The 15,357-nt window shown below is 33.9% G+C and overlaps 1 protein-coding gene across 1 annotated transcript; it reads right to left on the reverse strand.

Annotated features, from left to right (window-relative positions):
* Nucleotides 1-13,790: 13,790 nt before the first annotated feature.
* On the reverse strand, nucleotides 13,791-14,924 carry LOC123215865 (PR5-like receptor kinase). The gene has a single exon (XM_044636131.1). It carries the CDS (start codon nucleotides 14,922-14,924, stop codon nucleotides 13,857-13,859), a length of 1,068 nt encoding a protein of 355 aa, XP_044492066.1. The 3' UTR covers nucleotides 13,791-13,856.
* Nucleotides 14,925-15,357: the final 433 nt, after the last annotated feature.

Consider the following 15,357-nt stretch of genomic DNA (forward strand, 5'->3'; position numbering starts at 1 on the left):
ATGAGAAGTCAAGTTTAATTTTTTCTGAAAAATTCTCAACAGTTACTACAAGTAAAACCCACATTACAGTAAGTCACTCCAATCCATGAATTATAGATTAGAGTAACAGGCTAAGAACGTCTTAACCACTAAAGTACATTTGGAAAAGGTCTATAATGTGGATGTGAGGCCCTGTCCCTCGTATGAGATCAATGATGGGTTACAAGATAACCTACCTAAACCCCATGTTGTCATCACAAATCTCTTTAAAAATTCACTTTTCATATCTGTACTTCCGAAATTCGAGTAACCTCTAAATCGTCACTATGCAACAAACATGGTGGTGTCAGGGAGAAGGACCAAAGTGTGAACTCTCCAAAAATTTGAGGAAAAACAGAATAAATCTTTGAAAGAGAGGAATGTGCAAGTTGGGACATTCTCAACTCTTGAATTCAAGAGACGGTGTTGTATGACAAAGAAAGAGTAGGAATCGATTTATGGAGACAACTATATTTGGAGAATAAACTACTGATTTTTTTTTCTTCCTTTGTCCTCTCTGATCTTTCCTTTAATCTTTTTGTTGTCACAAATATCGGTTCTTGCCTCTCGTTTCCCTGAGCTGAAAACACTAAGAAATTGTGATCTGCTGCCTTCCAGTTGGATCTCTGCAGCCTGGTATTGTTGTTTAACTTAATTTATGCCCCCTACCTCTATTATTCTCTTTTGTTTACCTTATAAACTAATGGTATTGACAAAAAATTTTTAGGTATCCAATCTACAGAATACCAACATTAAAAGATCTGGACGCATGCTTTTTGGCAAATCATTCTCTCCGTACTCGAGCAGGAGGTAAATGTAATACTTCACTGTTTTTCCCATCTATTTTAATTTACTTTTTCGTGATTTTTGTATTATGAGAATACAATGGGTCTTTATGTCCACTGTTGTACGCTTTGGTATTCTGTGTGTTAATTTATTTAGATGGAGAAATTGTTTGGTCATTAAATTTAATAATGCATGTGTGCGTTTTTGTTGTTATTTTAATCTTACGTTTCGAAATATAGCTATGGACCATTTAGTATGGAACATTTTCTTTCCTAGTCCTCTAGTATTAGAAAGGGTGAAAAAGTGTTGTAGTTGGGGTTGAATAAGAAGCTCTCGTGCATTTAAACTATTTCACTTCTATTTTGTCTGTTCTCTGTTTAGTATTACGATTTATTCCTGAAATATTACTGTCAAATGAAGATTTTTTGAAATTTTGATGGTTCTGATTTATCATATCTTACTTTCGCAGTTCCACAAAGTGAACAAGCTCCAGCTGCGATATATCCCAACGAGATTAATGGTGTTTCTATGATGTCTGTACCTGTTTTTGGTCTTGCATCAAACAAGTTTAAGGGATCGCTATGGACCCCTACTGGGGGATGTGAGCGGCAATTAGTGAACTTCCTCTTGCAGGCTGCTGATGATTGGTTGAGACTGCTTCAAGTTGATCACCCAGATTTCATATTTTTCTGCCGCAGATGACGCTGGATTACAGCTGCGATTGTAATGCTGCAACCATTCCAGAAACCACCATCCAAGCTTATCTTGTTTGTGAAGAGGTGACTGTGAGTTGAAGTCACCTTAATTTGTGTAAATTTAAGATCACAAGTTGAGTTTGGGGTGATTACGGTGTTTGATATCCTGTTAATAAATTACTAATTACTTGAAATGAAAATGAGGTAAAAAGAAAGATGAAGAAGAGAATGCATGTAACAGTATGAACACTTCGAAATGGAAGGAGATCAACCGCAATAAGGCTTGAATTAATAGTTTGGAGAAGCTGCTGAATTTCTGAGCTAGTAAACGAGGCGAAGATGTGGTCTGGCTTGCTGTATCAGTGTGAGCAAGTTTCTTTTTGTTCTTTTCTATACGGACATCAAATATCTATATCTATGTCCATCTCCAAGCCCATATCTCTGAATGTCAGGTTTAGAAACCAGGCTCTCTTTATGCCCTGAAGATTAGGATATGATAATTTACCTAACGACATTTTAAGGGGATTTTGATTTTGACAGGGAGGTTATGTAAGTCTCTAGTTTGAGCAACCCCAAAATTGTAATAATTTTTTTTATGTTTACTTGGGAACCCTTGCCGGAAAACCGTAGGAGCCTGCAGTCACCTAAATCTGCAACTGTAAACTTGACAAATTAGAGGTAAACTTTATTGTGGTACATGACACTATGGTCATTCGAACCCTAAACGTTTGCAAATGACCTTTGACCACTTAGGACAACCCCTAGAGTCCATATTTGTACTAGTTACTAGCTCTGAAAACCATTATTTCTATCAATTGATGATTAGGTTAGCTTCATGGCTCCTTTGGTGCTTGAAGTTATATATTTCAAATGCACATGTTTCTACTTGAAGAGTATGTATTTGATTTTAAGTAGGGCTTAATTTGGTTAAGTAGGGCTTAATTTGGTTAAGTCTAGTTCAAACAAGGTCTAGTTTGAGATTGACTTGAATATAAGAGTAAGAGTCAGCTCGAGATTGGTTTGAGATTAACAAAATGAGGTTAAATTTGGTTCAAAAGCAATTTTATTTTTAGATTTAATTCGAGTTGATTTGAACTCAAATGTTTTGATTGGTTTGACTTTGGATTATTTTATGAAAACGAGTTCAATTTTTTGTTCTAACTTGATTCGTTTGATTTGAAATTAAATTTAAGTAGCATCGAACGAATCCAATCCTAATTGTAACCATGCAAATATTTTGTTTCTGCCTTTTGTAGAGAACTTAAGGATATGTTTGTTTCTGCCTTTTGTAGAGAATTTATCTAGGTCAGGCTAATCGAAGGTATCGTGGTCCAACAGTCTAGCTATTCAGGCGGACCCACTTTTCAATAATTCTAAGAATTTTGGGTCCTACTTTGGTCAAAGAATATGATCAATTACTTACAAGTCTATTCTTATACTTATAAAGATAATTTAAGTGACAAATGACAAAATAATAAGATTTTAAACATGAGAGTGAGAGTTTAAATAATCTCCAACGATATTTCAAAATTAAACTTTTAACTTATCTGATGTAATAATTATAATATTAGTCATTAAACTCAAAGTTTTATCCATTTAATTTGATCAATTCTTTTCAAAGAGGTGGTCCAATTTAACTAAAATTTCATCATTATTGAAAAAAAATTCCCTTTGATATATAGGTTGCTTTAATTTTTTATTATAACAAAATGAAATATTTTAATAAAATTATATTATTTTAAAAGATTTTTAATATAAAGTATTACCATGTTTGATAAAATTACAATAAATAAAAAATAAATAATTATTATATTTAATTAATAAAAATAATATTGATTTAATATATTATTTTATTTAAATATCTTTAAAAGATTTTATTATATATTTTTTTTAAAATATTCTTCATATTAATAATATATTAGATTTTTTATATTATCAAATTATGAATTTAATTAATAAAATTATTTTTTAGGTTGTCACGAGTAAATTTTGAATAATACTATATATGCATATTTAGTTTTTCAATTCAATAGATTAAATTTTCAAATTTTCCTAATGACGAAACCAAACTTCTAAATTATCCTATTAAAAAAACTAAACTTTTATTAATTATTGTTGAGTTGTATATGAGTTGTATCTCTAAATTAGGAATGATATAATTAGGAATAATTAAGGAGATTATATCTTAGTAAAACTAGGAAAGTACATATACTATTTCCTAATCTAGGATTTAGAAATTCATATAAGTATTGATGTAAATTCACTTTTCAATAGATAATATTTTTCTCAAGGTTATTTCATATGGTATCAGAGCCAATTTTTTTTCCAATAACCTTGATTTATTTTCCGGTGGAGTCTACATTCTTTTCCGGCGTTCTTTTCCAACCACCGTGTTTCTGTCCTTTTTCGGTGGTCGTGTCTACACCATTGTGATCGGTACAACTTCACCGACAATCCCCTGAAAAGAGAGCCGCCATCTGTCGATTCACGTGCCGTCACGCGCCAAGCAGACTTCTGACTACCTCCATCGTCGATTTGTTTCTCCGACAAGCATGCATCAACACTGCGTCTTCCAGTCCTCTCAAAAGACACTGGCGAGTTAGTTTGTGGTAACTTCATCGTCATCGGTCATCGGAATCGACGTCACGCTATGGTTGTTTCTGTCACGGATCGTCATCCCCGATCTACTTTCCCGGCGCGCGTTAGACTACACTACTGGCACTGTTGAACTCGAAAGATTCCGACGAGTAATCACCTCATAGTCTCTTCGCTGTTTATCGCCGTCGTCGTTTGCCGGAACAGTCCAACAGTGTTGAATTTGCTATTTTTCTTTTATTAATGGCCAGTGAAGGATCTTCAAAATCAGGTGCATTTACTCCATTTCTCTCCCTTCCTGTTATTACTACTGAAAAATTATTAGGAAGTGTTAATTATACGTCATGGGCTGCATCTATAAAGTTATGGTTTATAGGACAAGGTTTAGAAGACCATTTGACCGTTCGAGCTATTGATTTGACAGAAACTGATATAAATAAGGCTAGTTGGGTCAAAACTGATGCGTTATTGTGTAGTCTGTTATGACAATCTATTGATCCATCTCTCTACCCTATTTACAAAGCTTATAGAACATGTGTTGATATTTGGAATCAAGCTAAATTGCTTTACACTAATGATGTTCAACGGTAATATTCGGTTGTCTCTAATATGGTTAATCTGAAACAACAAGATATCAGTATACTAGACTTCCTGGGGCGGATGTCATCTTTAAAAGCTAAATTTAATGTTATTTTACCTGTCGGGAAGAGTGTAGCTGAGGATTTGGCATAACGTGACAAGTTTTTTATGGTCTTAACTCTCACCGCAATTAATCCAGATCTTGCTCCTGTTAGAGATCAAATCTTGGGAAGTGCAACCATTCCAACATTGGATGATGTATTTGCCCGTCTGCTCAGAGTTTCCTCTACCACAAGACCCACTGTTACAGATTCTACTACCCTAGTCTCTCGATCTTCAAACCACTCTAGAGAGTTAAGTGACCGTAGGAATAGAGGCGGTCGTCCAAGATGCAGTTACTGTAATAGATGGGGGCATACTCGAGACAAATATTATAAGCTACATGGGAGACCTACACACAATGTCAATGTTGCACAATCAGTCCCTCAATCAACTCCTTTTGATCATCATTCAGAGATTTCAGCAAGACAGTCTCAATCAGTTCCTCAGTCAGTTACTCTCATTGGAGCTGATTATGAAGAATACCTTCAGTACCAAGCGACAAAACAGTCATCTCAATCCTCTGTTGCTTCCTTTGCCCAGTCTGGTAATTCGATCGCTTGCCTATCTCAATCCTCCACTCTAGGACCTTGGGTCCTAGATTCAAATGCCTCTGATCATATTTCTGGTAACTCTAGTTTATTTTCACATTTTAATCATTCCAAATCTTTTTCTTCTATCACACTAGCGGATGGCACAAAATCTATAGTTAAAGCCGTAGGACATGCTAATCTATTACCAAATCTCTCTTTAGATTCTGTTCTTTATCTTCCTAATTACCCATTTAATTTCGTTTCAATTAGTAAATTAACACGAGCCTTGAATTGTTCCATTACATTTACTAATGATGCCTTTGTTATACAGGATCGAAGTTCGGGCAAGACGATTGGCACAGGATGTGAGTCACAAGGGCTTTATCACTTATCCCTTCCTTCTTTCGCTGCTTGCACTACTATTGAGTCTCCAACTCTTCTTCATAATCGTTTGGGGCATCCTAGTTTCTCCAAGCTTCAGAAGATAGTCCTTTATTTATCTAGTTTGTCATCTTTTGAGTGTGAGTCTTGTCAACTTGGGAAACAGTCTCGTAGTTCCTTCCCAAGGCGTGTCAATAATCGAGTTTTGTCTCCTTTTGAGTTAGTTTACTCCGATGTGTGGGGTCCTTGTCGACTCAAGTCTACTTTAAATTTTCAATATTTTGTGACATTCATTGATGATTATTCGCGTTGCACATGGATATTTTTAATGAAAAGTCGATCTGAGTTATTTTCTCATTTTCAATCATTTTATGTCGAAGTTAAAACACAGTTTAATTCTTCTATATGCACTTTACGTAGTGATAATGCAAGTGAATATTTTTCCACTTCTTTCACAAATTTCATGTCTTCTCAATGGATTCTTCACCAGTCTCCTTGTGCTTACACCCCACAACAAAATGGGGTTGTTGAGCGCAAAAATAGACACCTTATTGAAACAACTCGTATATTATTATTACATTCACATGCTCCTCTACATTTTTGGGCTGATGCAGTTCTCATTACTTGCTATCTCATTAATCGGATGCCCTCCTCAGTATTGCGAAATTAGATTCCACATTCAATTCTCTTCCCTACTGGCCCTTTATACATTATCCCTCCACATGTCTTTGGTTGCACATGTTTTGTACATAACCTTTCCCCAGGTCTTGATAAACTATCTGCTCGGTCTATCAAATGTATATTTTTTTGTTACTCTCGTCTCCAGAAAGGTTATAAATGTTACTCTCCTACGACACGTCGTTATTTTATATCTACTAGTGTTACTTTCTTTGAGTCCTCTCCTTACTTCTCTTCATCTGAAACCCAATCTTCTGTCACTGAGAGTCTTCCATTACCTACTTTTATTCCTATTTTCGATGTTCATCCTACAATCGTCCCACAGTCTACCCTCACATAAGATTTAGCACCTGTTTCCCTGATTATTGACTCTCTTGTAGGTACTGATATCACTTCTATTGCTCCAACGGCTCCTGTTGACTCACTTCCTGCTGTCGCATCTAGCCCGACTGAGGTCCTACATCCTGATGACCAATTTCCTATTGCTATCCGTAAAGCTGTAAGATCCTCTCGTAACCCTCATCATATTTATACTTTTCTTAGTTATCACCGTTTATCCTCACCATATTATGCCTTTGTGTCCTCTTTATCCTCCATTTCAGTTCCTAAATCTATTCGTGAGGCTCTTTCTAATCCAGGTTGGAGGCAAGCAATGGTGGATGAAATGATTGCGTTATATCATAATGGTACTTGGGAATTGGTGAAATTACCTCCGAGTCATTCCACTATCGGCTGTCGTTGGGTTTACACAGTCAAGACTGGTCCTAATGGTACTATTGATCGTCTCAAAGCCCGGTTGGTTACTAAAGGTTATACTCAGGTCTATGGTTTGGATTATGGTGACACATTTTCTCCAGTGGCTAAGATGTCCTCCGTTCGGTTATTCTTATCTATGGCTGTCATTCGTCATTAGCCCTTGTTTCAGTTAGACATCAAAAATGTCTTTGTTCATGGTGAGCTTCAGGAGGAGATATATATGGAGCAACCGTCTGGTTTTGTTGCTCAGGGGGAGTCTGATTTGGTTTGTAAACTTCGACGCTCACTATATGGCCTAAAACAATCTCCACGTGCCTAGTTTGGACGCTTTAGTACAGTTATTCAAGAATTTGGTATGACTCGATGTGAGTCGGATCATTCTGTATTTTACAGACACACGTCGCGAGGAAAGTGCATTTATCTAGTTGTTTATGTCGACGATATTGTTATCACTGGTGATGATCAGGAGGGTATCGATCAATTAAAACAACATCTGTTTAATCATTTCCAGACCAAAGAATTGGGAACACTTAAATACTTTCTTGGGATAAAAGTTGCTCAGTCTAAGACAGGTATTATTATCTCTTAGAGGAAGTATGCTTTGGGTATTTTAGAGGAGACTGGGATGTTGGATTGCAAACCTATTGATTCTCCTATGAACCCTAATACTAGACTTGTGCTAGAACAAGGGAAGCCACTTGTAGACCCTGGGAAATATCGGAGGTTAGTAGGTAAACTCAACTATTTGACTATCACAAGACCAGATATCTCTTTTCCAGTTAGTGTTGTCAGTCAATTTCTTCAGTCTCCATGCGATTCTCATTGGGATGCAGCTATTCGGATCCTAAGATACATTAAGAAAGCACCAGGAAAAGGATTACTTTATAAAGATAAAGGTCATACTCAGATTGTTGGATATTCTAATGTTGATTAGGTAGGATCTCCGTCTGATAGGCGCTCGACTTCTGGATATTGTATTCTTGTTAGTGGTAACTTGGTTTCATGGAAAAGTAAAAAGCAAGATGTTGTGGCTAGATCAAGTGCAGAGGCAGAATATCGCGCTATGACATTGGCTACCTGTGAGCTTGTATGGTTGAAACAATTGGTTCAAGAGTTAAAATTTGCAGATATATCACAAATGAAGCTATTGTGTGATAACCAGGCAGCACTTCATATTGCTTCTAATCTAGTATTCCATGAGAGAACGAAACATATAGAAATAGATTGTCATTTCATTCGAGAAAAGATTTTATCAGGGTGTATAACTACCAACCATGTCAGCTCCGATGATCAGCTTGCAGATATCCTTACTAAGTCTCTTAGGAGTCCTCGTATTGAATTCATTTGTAACAAGCTTGGTGCATATGATTTGTATGCTCCAGCTTAAGGGGGAGTGTTGAGTTGTATATGAGTTGTATCTCTAAATTAAGAAGGATATAATTGGGAATAATTAAGAAGATTGTATCTTAGTAAAACCGGGAAAGTATATATACTATTTCCTAATCTAGGATTTAGAAATTCATATAAGTATTGATGTACATTCACTTTTCAATAGATAATATTTTTCTCAAGATTATTTCATAATTACTAAAGATATCAAATTTACTTAAAAAACAAAATAAAACAAATAATTCTAATTATATTTGTTTAATATTTTAATAAAACATATTAAAAGTTTTATTATTATATAAAAAAATTGAAAATTTGATTTTATTAATAAAATTTTTTTAAAAATTCTACATTTTCAATAAAAAATTGAAACATTTAATAAAAATAAAATAACAGTTTAATACATCCATGAGCTGTTGTCGGATAATTTTAATGATTTATTATTTAGAATTAAAAGAAAAAACCATAGAGGTATAATGGTCACTGACACACCAAATCTAAACCTCCACAAATATCAAATTAAGACAATAATTAAAAGTCCGATCCAAATCCCGTTCAAACGGAAACAAATCTCTGCAGAGCAGGATTCGAAAAAAGCTGTCTCAAAAAATAACAAAAAATGAAAAAATTCATGGGTATGTGAGTCTCCATTTTAGCTGTAGTTACCTTTCTTCATCTCTTAGCCTTCGTCTTCGCCGTCGGAGCAGAACGACATCGCAGCACTGTAGCATCTCATCTCTTACATCTTTTTTCCTTTTTTTTTTAACGTTTTCCGAAAAAAACATTTAAGTGATTACAATTTTTGTAATCACTTAAATGTTATTTTCGATTACGACCTTCACTGTTACATTACGACCATCATGTAACTTGCCTTTGTAAACACGTCCATATCCTCCTGGGCCTACTTTACGTTTGAATGAATTGGTTATAATTTTAACATCAGAATAATTGTATCTTTTAGGCCCAAGTGATCCATGTTCCTTAAAAATTTCTTGATGTTTTGGTGACTCTTAGTTTTCTTGTTCCAAAAGACGATTGAAGTATATGGTGATGATTTGCAAATGCAAAAGGCTACAACTATCAACATTCCAAATATAGTGACTGATATAGCTAAAGCTTATTGAAGAAAAGGAGTAGTTAGAACATACAGATGGAAATTGTTATGACAAATTTTAATGGTTTAGAGGTGATAATTCAAACTTTTGTATAGATTTTAGCCTCTTTATCATATCTTAGACTGTTGAGTTGAAGGTTGTGAGAGCTTCTGAAAAATTAATTCCATTGATGATATCAAGCTTCGTAGAAAACTAGAGTAAAAGCAAAGAATAAGAAATGTTTGACCCAAGTCCGTACAATTACTAAAACATTTACAAAACTCACGGTAAAGTTAGCATGCCCATGCACTTGATTGTTGAACCGTGACTCCACGTCCTTCATTCGATTTAATTAGGCCAAAGGATTGCTTCACCCCCAAGTTTTAGTGCATTCTTAAAGTCACACTGATAGAGTTTAAAAAACTCAAAATCCCACCCATGGACTAAGTTCTGTAAAAAAAAGTAAGGGTAAAATTGTTATTTTATTAATTATATTAAAAATAAATTAAAATTCATTATGTTCCCCCCTATAGTTTTAAAAACTAACAAATTTATCAATGTTTAAAATTTTTAACTTTCAAAAATAATTTCCCCCGCTTCCCCCCCCCCCCCCCCCCCCCTCCCAAAAAAAAGACCTAGGGTTTATTCTATAAAGGCTCTCCAACCACCAAAGAAAGAGTTTCAACCCACCATCTCACTAACCACCTTTGAAGCTTCCAAATGACCCACTGGAGACTCATCTTCATCGATTCTAGTCTGGAATCAATGAAGATTTCATCGACTCAAACGAATCAGCATGTCTTCATCGCCTCTTCTTCCACCGAAGAGTGAAGATTTGATGGTCGATGAGTAGTGGGTTGAAGTTTTGTCGTCAATTACCAAAGATGGTGGTTGGAGAACATAAATAATCCCTGGGTATAGGGGGGGCGGGCGGGACTTTTAAAAGTTAGAAAACTTTTAAATAGGGGTGAAGTTGTTAGTTTTTAAAATTGTGGGAAGAAAATTTAATGAATTTTATATTTTTTTAATATAATTGATGAAATAATGATTTTACCCTTTTTTTTTTTAAATGAAAGTTAACTAATGGGTGAGACTTTGGGTTTTATTGTCTTGGAAGTTGACAAGTGAACTTGTTATATTCGATTGAATGAGTTTATTTACTTGTTTTGATATCAACTGCTTTGTAATTTATAAATTGGTTGACAATATATTCATGAATGTCTGATACCAATATCAATGTAAATGTGTTGTTGAATTGTTGAGCGATGCACTTTCAAAATTTTTTGTTGATTGAATTGTTGATATATATTGTGTTTGAAATTGATTTGGTTGTGTACCACGATTTCATGTAGGGGTGTTCAAAATCGGTTAACCGAACGATTTATCAATTTTTTGAATCCAACCGAATTTTTGGTTTGAAAAAACTCATAAATAAAAACTGAACCAATTTAAAAATTAATTGATTTTGAACCAAATTAAATTTTTGTTAACCGGTTTTTAAACTGAATTCCAAAAAATAATCATATTTTATTATTTTTTCTAATTTTTTTGAAAATATATTCAATATTTGATTAAAGTTTTATTCAACTTTTTAAAAGCTGATTCGATTCAATTAATTGGTTTTAAAAATTAGACAAATTAGAAAATCGATTTTTCTATATTTTTGAACCAATATCTAAACCAATTTTTTAAATAGCAATGTTATGTATACCCATTTTTTATACACAATGATGTGTCATCATATAATTGGATAATTTTAAAACATGTGTCACCATATGATAAAGAAATATTCAATCACATGATGACACCTCATCTGTGTACACAAATTGTGTATAAAAAATAGGTATACATAGTTTTATTGTTTTTTAAATAACCTATTTTTTGATTTAATTTTTTATTCAAAAATCAATTCATTGCAATTATCAAATAATTTTGAAACCCCTAATTTCAAGTTGTGTCACCAAATTGTCTTCATTATAAGTTGTTTGGCATGGTGAAGGTTGGCGCGCAGAAGCAACTCTTCATACCCGGAAAAAAATTTCCAATTTTCGTGATACAATTTTCTGGGATAATAATAAGATAGTCAAACAATCTCTCAAATATGACCGTACACGTGTCCTTCACATCTCCCCTCACATGACTGACATATCGTTTCTAACCGTCAATAACTAATCCACATTTCCCATTTTCCTCCTATCACAGCCCTATTTAGGCAATTCTAATAATCTATTTTACAATCACGAATAATTCCTAATTTACCCCCAAATATTTTAAATATATTCAAATAACCCTGTAATTGTAAAGTTTTCACACTACACCCTTTTTATCCGTTATTGTTAATGTCTGTAAAAGCTTTTTCATAACAAAAATAAAAGAAATTAGTGAGATAAATGATTTTTTGTTTCTGAAAAATAAAAGATAAATAAAATTTCATAGATCTCATTTGGTTAATATGTTCAAAAATAATAGAAAATTTTCAATCTGTAAAGAATAATTTTAACTATGATTTGTAAAAAATGTCTTTTACCTGCATTGTCCTATGTACTGATGTGTAAAATTTTCAATCTGATCCACAACATAAGTTATTGTAAAATCATAAATAAAATGGAAAAAAAACCTGTTTCACCACTTTTTTTTTTATCTTAATGGTAAGACGTAAGAACAAGTTTTAGATATTTTATTCATTAGTTTTACATATATTAAATTATCGAGACTTTCGTATCTTTGAAACAGTTTTGTACAATATTCTATGCTTGAAGGGCGTATTTGCAGAGTTTTAAGTTATAGGGTGTCCAATTTTATTACTTTTATCAAAACTCAAGTTTTCTTTCCTTCTTCTTCCTATCATTCATTTATTTAGAAGGTATTTGATTTAGGATAAATAAATATTACTCTAGTAATTTATCTTTATTATTTATATTATTATATTTGATTTATAAGTAATAAAAAATTCTAATAATTTTATTATCAATAGTGATGTAACACATAATATAATATAAAAAGTAATTTTATTATTACTTTCATCTTAGATATTAAAAGTTTACTGAAATAATCTTGATCTTATTAAAATTATATTCATTGAGTTGTAGCAAATTATAAAAAGTAATTGTATTATTACTTTCATCTTAGAGGATTGTATACTTGGAGTTGTAGGAGTTTGTATAAATGTCAATTTGGTGTTGGTATTATGTTCTAGAGAAAGATATCAAACCATCTAAAGTTATTTTAAAATGTAGATTGCAAGAATAGGGTTATCTGTTATCGGCTTTTACCTTCGGAGGTTAGTCAAGTAAATCTTGACATGGGAGCAATTCGGGACTTAACAGGTGACAGCGTCTTGAATGAATAAGGGATACTGGGTCAATGGGGTACAGTTGGAGGTTGCAATGCTGGACTGTTGGCTGACTTGTTCAAGACCAACTACGGTGTCCATAATTTCCTGTGGAGGTTGGTTCAGCTTACACTGAGCTCTGCCGGCTCAAGTGCAACTTAAGGCAACTTTTCAGTTGTTGATATTCCTGAGAAATTTTTTATTTGTTTATTGCTTTGCTACTTTTTCTCCGACGGCAGTTGATTCTAATATTACCATGCAAGGATAGATGCTCTCGTTTTGCTTTAACATCCCCTTCTGTGACAGGCGATTAGGTGAGGATAAGAATTTAGGATAACATCCCTTTTGTGACTACAAATCGATGTGAAAATTGAACAAGCTGCGTATCCCAGATGGGAGCACATTGATGAAAACCAATCTTTGGAGAATTTAATTTGAAGGCCGCCTAACTTTTTACTACATAATCGTTTTCCCTTTTCAGTCCTTTACCCTCCCACTGGTTGTCAGGATTGTGCAGCCAAAAATATAATTAAAAAAAATTTTTATTCAATCCTTCAATGGTGATCAGTTGTAATTTAATTATATTCCCCAGTTGAATCTCCACGAGAATAAGTAATTTCACAGGGGATTTATTTGTAATTACAGTATCCTGAATTCTTATATAAATATATTTCTTGTATTAATAGCTTGTTTGCTTAATATGTCTTTGTTTTGTGTAACTGATTTTTATTTCGTTTCCTAACATTTAGTTATACTTTCATTGCACTCTATGACAGTTCTCAACAACCTGCATTTTATCATCGAAAAAAGTTGAGTCTTCCACACTTTAAACTATGGCATCTATTTATGATAATGAATTCAAGTTTTCTTGATACAATAATCTCTTTGTTGGGGCAATCTGGTACATCATAGAATTACAATATTACTTTAATGACAGTGTCGAAGAATCTAGTTGCGATCTTGAAGGAGAAGTTAAGAAAGGCCTTGGTGGGATTTGCAGCATGTCAAGATTGCTTTCCAACATATCTATCACTCTGCTCATTGTTGGCCTATCTGAGGGCTTAGTCTGTATGCACCACAAGCTCACTATCATCGTCTTTCTTATATAATTTTTATCCTCTTCATTTGAAATGCCATCCAATCCAAGCTCTTCATCTTCTTCAAGGCGTTTGTAAATCCAATGTGGAAAGTATATTTCACTGCTATTATCAACTTGAACATTTTTATTTTGTCTTCCTCCAGTCATTTCTAAAACCATCATTCCATAGCTATAAACATCTGACTTGTGAGAGACCTCTCCAAAGTTTCTTGAAAATACTTCAGGAGCAATATAACCGATAGTCCTTCGTGCAACTGCCATCGATACGATACTCTCTTTGTTGGGGCAAATTTTAGCTAGACCAAAATCGGAGATCTTCGGACAAAAATCTTCATCAAGAAGAATGTTATGAGGCTTTATGTCAAAGTGCAAAATTCTTGTGTTACAACCACGATGTAAATACTCTAGCCCTCGAGCTATTCCCATTACAATTTGGTACAACAGTTCCCAATTTAATGGATTCTTTTCATATATGAACTTCTCTAGAGATCCATTCAACATAAACTCGTAAATAAGAGCTCTCCTATGGCCTTCAAAACAATAGCCTAAAAGAGTGACTATGTTGACATGAGCAGTTTTACTAATGCTAGCAATCTCATTGATAAATTCTTCACCATTACCTTTAGACTCAGTCAAGACCTTCACTGCAACATGACGACCATCATGTAGTGTGCCTTTGTAAACACCTCCATATCCTCCTTGGCCTAGTTTATGTTTGAATGAATTGGTCATAATCTTAACATTAGAATAACTATATCTTTTAGGCGCAAGTGATCCATGCTTCCTTAAAAATTGCTCAATGTTCTGGTGACTCTTACTTTTCTTGTTCCATAACATCATTGAAGTGTATGGTGACGATCTGTAGATGCAAAAGGCGACAGCTATCAACATTCCAGATATAACGATTGATATAGCTGCAATTAATTAAAGAAAAGGAGTCATTAGAACATATAGATCTGAATTTGTTATGACAAATTTTAATGATTTAGAGATGATAATTCAACTTTTTGTATATATTTTAGCATCTGCATCATATCTTAAACTATTGAGTTGAAGACAATAAGTGCCCCTGGAAAATTAATTCTCCAGATGAAGTCATGCTTCCTGGAAAACTAGAGTAGAGGCAAAGAGTAAGAAATGTTTTGGACTGGGCTTATATTTATATATAACAATGGATTTGTAGCCTGCATGCTTTGTAATTTTTGGGATTGGGATTTATCAGCATGCCCATTGCCAGGCCGGATTCGAGCAAGTCGAGCTCCAACTTGCTTGAGCTCAAGCTGGGCCCGATTTGTATATAACAAAGCTCGAGTTCAAGTTTGAG

The sequence above is a fragment of the Mangifera indica genome, chromosome 5 (genome assembly GCF_011075055.1).
Source record: "Mangifera indica cultivar Alphonso chromosome 5, CATAS_Mindica_2.1, whole genome shotgun sequence".
NCBI lineage: Eukaryota > Viridiplantae > Streptophyta > Magnoliopsida > Sapindales > Anacardiaceae > Mangifera > Mangifera indica.